General features: G+C 33.5%; 1 protein-coding gene across 1 annotated transcript; it reads right to left on the reverse strand.

Annotated features, from left to right (window-relative positions):
* Window positions 1–2,865: 2,865 nt before the first annotated feature.
* Window positions 2,866–3,374, reverse strand: LOC125828369 (uncharacterized). The gene has a single exon (XM_049507682.1). It carries the CDS (start codon window positions 3,372–3,374, stop codon window positions 2,880–2,882), a length of 495 nt encoding a protein of 164 aa, XP_049363639.1. The 3' UTR covers window positions 2,866–2,879.
* Window positions 3,375–9,108: the final 5,734 nt, after the last annotated feature.

Raw genomic sequence — 9,108 nt, forward strand, 5'->3', positions numbered from 1 at the left:
AATCCCCATATAATTCACACTTTTCTTGTAATAGGCGAACCCAGGTTTTGAATACTTCGGGTGCACCAATATAAGCTCTAAGCTAAACTTAGAATTAAAAGAATGAAAAATGAAATAGGTGCTAACTGGGTCCAAACCCTGGTCTCGTAGGTGATTTCACTAGCTCGTACCAACTGCACAAGGGCACTTCTATGTTATTTATGGTTCCTTGTTAATTATATCCTACTTTCTGCTAGTTTCTTAAGATAGATACACACATATACACATGATTTTTTTAGAAGTTAACGGGTGCACGTGCACCCCCACTAAACCATGTGGTTCCGCCTCTGGGTACATCGACCAACTCACCTAAAAGATAATTATAGGTAGTTCATAATAAATAAGTTTGGTCATCGGAAAGAAATGCACAAATTATTCCCAATTACAATAAGTTAAAAATACATAAGTATGATCTTCAGCTTGGCTTCAGTTGTTATTTATGTCCTTCAACTTTGGTTGTGCACGAGTAGACACTTAAATTTATATAAAACTGAATTAATAGATACATTCGTCCTATGTGGCGTCCTACATGAAAATTTTATGTCCTACATGCATTATGTCACATAGAACGCTTATATCTACTTGTTCAATTTTTTACAACTTTGAATGTCAACTTGTACACACTCAAAATCGAAGGACATAAATACCACCTAAACAAAATCAAATGACGTATTTATGTACTATGCGTATATTATAAGTTTGATTCCAAATCCAAAAAGAAGAAAGAAAACAAAGGGCAAGTCTGGCGGGGTTTTGGGGAATCAAAGAGTGAGCAACTCGAAGAGTTAAACAAGGCTGAATCTTCGCCGTTATTAATGTAATAATTATAATATCCAAACAGCTAATGCTTGTGATCAGATTTCAGCTAAAATCAAGCCTTTTTGCTCCTTTGTTTTTTCTAATAGACTTTTTCTCTATAAACAAAACACACATCCAAACAAGTGTAAAATGACAGGACATGTTAGAAACCCCTTCACCTTAATTATTATCCACTATTACTAAAATTTATTTTCATTTTTACTCGTGACATTTTACGTAACAAAAAAAGATACATAATTATTTTTTTCATGTTTTACCCCTAACATTAATTACTTATTCTCCAAATTATTTTTCAATATCTAATACTCACTCTTTTGGAATATACTTGGCACACCTTATTCCTTTCCGATCGCACTCAAAGTTGTCACAGAATGGGATTAGGATTTGTATCAATCAACTATAGTATAACCAATGGTGTTGATCACACCTATTAAGAAATAATGATTTTGATATATTGAGTTTACTAATTTACATATATTAATTGATAGGGTCACAAATATGTTTACTCATTAACTCAATGTTAATAAATTAGGATATAATAGGAAAAAGAAAATTATCCTTTCTTGATTTTGTCAAAAAATGACAAGTAATTAACAATAGAAATCAAATTAGGAATTATTTGACAAGTAAATCCAAACGGAAGAAGTACTAAAATATCAGTTAATAGGGATAGTATAATAAAATAATTATGTCAATCATTATTATTTTTAAAGGAATGTTAAATTCAAATATGATAAGTAAAAATGAACGGAACGAGTAATAAAAACTTTTGGCCAAAAAAGAAAGAGAAAACTTATAACTTATGGAGTAAAGGTGTTAGCTTTTTTCTTTTTATCATTGAAATTTTGAAACAATCAATTCATGTTGATTAGTTTGAATGAGTTAATTACTCGAAGAAAAGGGTCATGCATCTCTTTTACTTTTTCCCTATTTCAAATTCCAATTTCTAAACTGTAGCCCAAACCCCTCTCATCTAATCTATCAAAAATTAGTGATGAATTCTCAACATATATAGTTCAAATAAGAAAGATTTAAGAAAAAATAAATAAAAATTACTAAATATTAGGAATTTTTTTGTTTTACAATTAAGTGTTAAATAGTAAAATAATAATTATTCAACAAAAATAATAAATGACAATTTTACCTTATAAAGTATTTTAATAAAGGACAAAAAGAATTCGACGGTCTTCATTGTTTTAAATATAGGATAGTTATTTTAATGCATTTTCTTTATTTTTATCAACAGTCTAAATCTCAAAAGTATCAAAAGCTTGGCCCGCAGGAATAGAAACAAAAGCGAAGGAACTTGCGGACTTAAACCCCACAAAAGGCAAAGAGATAAACCCAAATGTCACTATCCTTAAAATATGTGGATACAATGAAAACGGTAATACGTTCACACAGATAAAATTATTATTTTTTTAAAACTCCAGGATAATTGATAATAGCTACGGTCTCTTTAATTTGGATGAGCATTTTTGTGTGTATCGGATGTAATAGACTGTAAATCATACATACGATGTAAATTGTACTAGGCAAGTCCTATCCAACAGACTCGACACCAATGAAATTTTAATGCACCAAAATCCAATGTAAATTACCTTCTTTTCGTTATATGGCATGAATAAAATATTAGAGATTTATATGGGTTGTTTTCTTCATAAAATTCATAGATTTTTAATCATCTTTATAATTATTTCAACGATATAAGGAAACAAGGAAACCTCTCAAATAGAAATTGATTGAAATTGTTGATATAGTAGAAGGATTGTAATAAATTTCAGATCTCAAAGGTATTAACATATGTCAATGAGAAGAATTGCACAATTCTCCATACCCCCATCTAGCCAAGAGATTTTCCTTCTCTTTACTCCATATTCTATGGTTATATAATCCCACAAGACCTACCTCTCTAAATTTCAAAAAAAAAAAAAAAAAAAAAAAAAAAGAAGTCCATGCACCTTCCAAAATATGAGAAAATTATCAAAACATACAACACCAACCACTAAAATAATATTGGATCATACACTTCTAGCCAACATTTCTTGAAATCTCCTATAAGATTCAACTTTCTCCAACCTAAACCTTTCATGAGAATTTGCAATGAACATATCAGCAAGCTTATCAATATCATTATTACTATTGTCCTTGTCTTCAAGCCATTGAAGATAGCCAGAGAGTTCTGACTCATCACAAGCAGTAGATATAATAGAATTCCATGTAGAATCATAATAAACATCAAATGCAGTTGGAACAGGCACTGGCATCACATGAGAAGAACACCAATTATAATGCAATCTAAATGAACCAAGAAACAACTTCACATTATTCTTCTTCTTGTTCTGATGAACTAACTGAACATTCTTCATAATTTGAATTAATAATGATTTCGCTTTCGCTATAGCTCGGTATACATGGGAGAATATGAAGGATTGTACTAGGCTCTTCAGCTTCATCGAGTTTAAGCTAGTAGATGATGATTTCAGGGAAGTTTTTGGCTGAGAGGGGCAAACCATTTTTTTGTATTTTCTTTTCTTTGGATGTGTAATGTGCCTTGTTCTAATGGGATATATGAAGGGTCTTTCATTACCAATTTATCACTAGTAAGTAGGTAATTTATAGAAAGTGTCAACCACTTTGCAGATTTTTCTAACACTTATTTATTTTCTTTCTTTTTTTAATTTCTTCCTTTCATTTGTTTTTTGGGGTTTTATACTAGCTTTAGACAAGTACTGTACCTCCTTGTTTGGTGGAATAAAGCAAATCACAATATGGAATTTACTTCTATTTGATTTTGATTTGTATTGTGAAGAAAGTATACAAATATGTACCTCTATACTAGCTATTTGCAAAGGTTCCAACTTCAACCATAGTGTCTTGGTGCAATGACCAATAACTTAATAGCACAAGCAAATATCATTTCAACTTAAAAATAAATACCACATTTTTCCAAATTCCACAAGTGATTACTTTTTTTACAAATTACATTGCATGTTGTTTTTTATTCTGTCACGATCCAAAAATGAATGTGATGGCACTTGTTTAAACTCACCAAGACAAGTCAATCTAAACCCAAAAGTATGAAAGAAATGTGGAAATAAATCAACAATAGCGTAAGTGCGAAAAGCTTTGTTAACTTATAAACACCCCCAAAATATGATTGTCACGTGTACAAGCCACTAGAATGACATAGACAAGAATCAACCTCTTCCCGTTGAGCTTTTGATGTATCGCAGAATCTGAAAAGAAGCTTCTAAGTGAGATGATCCCGGCTTGTCCATATAAAAACCGGTTGATCACTCCCTCCTATTTGTGTAAGTGTAATCAATCTTTGGGCGATAATTAGTTGGGTAAAAGAGAGTCCCAATAAGTCTCCTTGCAAGTAGATGGGTTATCCAATAGCTCTCTTGCATTTGAGGCTTAGTACAAAATTTGAAAGATAAATACAAGTCTCAATGTCTTTGTTTCTCGAATAGAACAAAACACAAAATAAGGAACAAGAGGTCCCGCCAGGATGACAAGCAATTACCTCTCAATATATCCTCTGAAAGCCTCAGAGAAAGATGAAGAAGATAATCACACGGGTCCAGGCTCGAAACCTACACAAGTGTAAAACAATGGAGTGAGTACCAAACAACACGATACTCAACAAGCAACCCACTAAATAAGGAAAAACTAATTTAGAATACAAGTACTCCTTTCATCCCAACCGAACCACCTCAACTACAACCTGCATAGAAATCAACCCAACCTAACAGTTCATTTTACACAGCCCACAAGGCTCAACAGTCATAATCCAACATTCATAGTTCAACAATCAAGCAGTATCAAGTTAATCAATCACGAGTACCAAGTATGTCAATCACAAACAATAGGTATCTCAATCACAAGTATCAAGTTCAAATCACAAAGTCAAACGCTTGCCGAAATCATTTCTCATCGGCACAATACCACTTGCCCGAACCATTTTCCATCAACACAATATCACTCGCCGGAACCATTTTCCATCAGCACAACATCACTCGTCGTAACCATCTCCCATTGGCTTGGTATAATGTTACTTGTCGGAACCATTTCACATCGGCATAATCACCACATGTCTAATCACGGTGTACAGAAATTAATGCAAATAAAAAATTTCACATCATAAGGAAGAGATCATAAACTCAAGCAATTCAAGTCCACAATAATGTCAGCAAAGCATTTCATCAATCAACAAATTAGGATCAACACTCAAGGCAATTCATGAAGCACAATTATCAACACATTGCCTTTTTTATTCATTAAGATCAATCAAGTAGAGTAATTGATTCATCACCTCATTCTCATTACTCCCCAACACACACAATGAAGAAAAATACAAAATTCTACAAGTTTTACAAAGCTTGGAAGTTCACTTTCCTCAATCCAATCAAAAGTCACTCCAAGACTTGAGCCTTTCCTTTCCAAAAAATGTCCAAAGCCACACAATTTAATCAAACAATTAATCATAATAAGATTCCAGAAATAACAATACTCATATCATATACTTTGAAAAATGGGTCAAATCGACTCTAAAAATCCAATTCCAAAAATAGGGTTTGAATCCAAAATCTTAACTTGAAAACGTCACCCAAGGCATTTGAAACTCATTGGTGAAAACAATTTCGAAAAAGAAATTAAAATCAGTTCATCACTACCATTTTACTTTAGAATTCACGTTCTTGAAAACCTTTCACTTGGTCAATCAAAATCCTACTTTTTTTATGTTAAAGTTCACAAATGATCAAACGGAATTGAAGTTTTAAGGTTACAAACACTTACCAAATGATTTAACACTAGAAATCTGTTTTAAATCGCCTCCAATAAATTTTCCAAAACTCAAAATGGAAGATAATGGGGTAAAACCCCAAAATTTTGTACATAAACCCTCTTAGGTCTCACAAAAGCAACCTCAGGTTCGATTTCTCAAACTCGTAATCGCAACCTTTGGTTCACAAAAGCAAACCCCAGAAAAATGTGGTCGCGAAAGCGATAGGTCCTTCGCGAACACGATGGTCAATGGAGTCTGACCCCTCGCGAATGCGACTAAGACCTCACTAACACGACCCTCGCTAAAGTGATCCATCCTTCATGATCGCGAGGTACACCAGATATCATAAAATTAGTCAACTCTCAAATCTTCAAATGGATCCTTGGAAATTGTTCAAAACCTCATACATACAAACCACATATCACTACTAAAAAAATCGTTTAGTGATGTTTGCGTAATCAACGACACAACTTCCGATGCAAATGTCTACCATCGTGCAATAGTATAATAACCCAACCAAGGGTTGGGGTCGAGTCCCAAGGGAGTGGACGTGAAAATTAGTGGTTAAGCGCAAATGTGCTAAAGCTAATCGTAGCTAAAGATTTTAACGATTAAAAACATTGTAAGTTAAAGGGGAACACAAGAGTATCACTTAACAATAGGGGTTTTTGTCACTAGTAAGTAACAACAATAAAATTAACAAAGATTTCTAAGTAATGAGAAGGGATTCTTGGAATGTGGCCGGAATACGGGTTAATCTAAAGTATTGGGTACATGCTTTCGATAGAAAATTTATAGAGTAATAGTGACTAGGCTAAGCTATACGTGGGAATAAATTCTCTCTCGAGCAACTTACCCCGTTTTAAATGGGTTCCTCTCGGACACCCACTTGCCGCATGAAGACCAGCCTACGCCTTACCTCACTAACTCTCTCGAGCTAAGTGTTAGGATATGGGACTAGGGTTCACTCTCTCGAGCTGAACATTCATGTCGATCCACTACTTAAGACATCAATCTAGTAGTCTTGGTTTTGCGACCTCTCTCTCGAGCAAGCCGAAAACATATAAATAAACTTGTCTTTGCAACTACAAATTTGTTAGATTCAACCACAACTACTAGAAGAAATCACCATTAAACTACATCTAATCTATTAGCAAGCAAGACCCAACAACAATCTTAACCCATATTCGCTAAATCACACCCCAAGAATTGGGGTTTTTAGCCACACATCAAGAGATAGAAATTTATACCTAAATGAGCTTGCATTCAAATGGGTATGAAGATTTAAGTCTTGTTATAGGCCAAGAATGAAGAATCCAAGAGACCCAAGTCCAAATCTTTGGAGATGAAACCCTCTTCTTCTTCAAGTTTTCAAAACCATCTCTAACTCAGAGCAAAAATAAAAAGTACTAAAAATTATATTAATTGTTTCACACTAAAAATCTCTTACTAAAAATCTGATACTAAGCTCAAACTCTCTATGAGTATTTATAGTTTTAAAGAAATTTGTGTTGCAGCGAACCATTCGGCACATTAGTTGGAATCGCCGATCAACTCGGTGATTCACCCCTTGATGTAGTTCATCGTCGTCTTGCACCATCCTTCAGCATCGTCGTGCTCTCGGTCATTGGGCGACACAGTACTACCTCGTGGAACATCTCGGTGATGCGCCGACTGCTCCCCTTTTCCGTCGACTTGATCTTTTCCTTCAAGGCTCAGCACACTAGAACAAAAGGCGAACTGAGACCCTTCAACGACTCGCCAAGTGGACTCGGCGATCCTCAGGCCTTCATTTTCTTCATTCTTTTCAGCCTTTTCGTTCCTTTTTGCGAAGTAGTGTCCATGCTCTCCTTCAATATTCAAATATCTGACACTTAAGGGTTTTCATCAGATATTGAGATAAAATAAGCATTTGAAGACACAATTTCTATTAAAATATAACCCTAAATGAGTCTAATTTGTGGACTCATCATTTAGCGACGAACAATATTCTGTCACTACATAACGACGGATTTGCGGCGGAATAACCATTTTGTTGCAAAATTAACAAATGATTTTTTGATTTATAATATAGCAACGGATTTGCAACGGAATATTTATTTTATCACTAAATATTAGCGTGAAAGTTTGGAGCCTAATTTTCCCTACAGAGTTAGTAACAAAGTAGGGGTGACAAATTTAATTAATATTGGGCGACGAAATTAGTGACAGAAAAAAGGTTGCTAAACTTTTAAATATATTTTTATAAAATTTATATTATATAGGGATGAAAATATCCATCAATATATTTTTTTCTAAATATATATTTAATTGAAAGCGACGAATGTTAGAATCCGTCACTAATTTTGTTGAAAATATTTTTAAAGTGATATATTCTAGGGCACAAAATTTTCAACATTTCAAGTCCCTCTCCAGAAACTCACACTCTCAAGCTCCAAAGAAGCTTCCATATCTTTCCAAGTCTCCGTTGCAAACATTTTGAAGTCTCCATCTCAAAAGGTAAGCCCTCAAACTCTCATCTCCATTTCGATTTCATTTAGCTCAAACCCAAACTAAATAGGATTTCGGCAAAATTCCTACATTTTGAAAATAGGAGTACCTTTCAACTCTTCTTTCTGCAAAATAGGAACCCCAACTAGGAATTTTGGTCAGATTTCTACATTTGGATATCAGATTCACTGGATTTGGGTATCACTCATTTCACTCGACACACCCATTGTTTACCAGTTTCAACTCGTCTTCTAAAAATAGAGATTTTAGTGGTTTGGGTGTTATGAAAATATGATATTTTAACTCTGAACTCTTTCCATTTCATTTAGCTTGAAGTAAGATTGGTATTTTCTCAAAATAGGGGTTTTAAAAATTTGAATGTTCTAAAAATAGGGGTTCTTCTAGAAGTAAAGTTTTCTGAAAATAGGGTTCTTTTAGAAGTAAAGTTTTATGAAAATAGAGGTTAGGGTTCAAGAAAGCATTTGGTGTTAGGGTTCAAGCATTTTACATTGATTGCACACTGATTTATTTTAGTTTTATACTGCAACTAACTTTTGTTGATGTGACTACTCACTACCGACTCATTCTCTCTGGTAAAAGGTATCTCTTTTTTTCTCACCTACACAGTAGCTTTTTTCCCAAAAAAATGTGTTGATATAAATTTTTTGTTTATACTTTTGTTTGGTTTATTTTTTGTAAAAAATAATGTTAGTGTAATATTGAATCTAGTGCTAAAAGTTGCTTCTGGTTGATTTTGGTATTTCTGTTTAGGATCTTTTGAACTTGTGTGATATATAACTTCTTTTTGGTTTTGTGATTGATATTCTAAGTGGTTCTTTATGTTTTTCTCACTTGAAATGTACTCGAGCCGAGAGTTTATTAAAACATCCTCTCTATCTAAATCGAAATACCAAAATCAATAACTTCTTTTTGGTTTTGTGATTGATATTCTAAGTGGTTCTTTATGT

Source organism: Solanum verrucosum, unplaced genomic scaffold (assembly GCF_900185275.1).
Source record: "Solanum verrucosum unplaced genomic scaffold, falcon-dt-bn FXZP01000048.1, whole genome shotgun sequence".
Classification (NCBI taxonomy): domain Eukaryota; kingdom Viridiplantae; phylum Streptophyta; class Magnoliopsida; order Solanales; family Solanaceae; genus Solanum; species Solanum verrucosum.

Coding starts and splice junctions, on each gene's coding strand:
- LOC125828369 (XM_049507682.1), bottom strand. CDS start 3,374: ATGGTTTGCCCCTCTCAGCCAAAAACTTCCCTGAAATCATCATCTACT.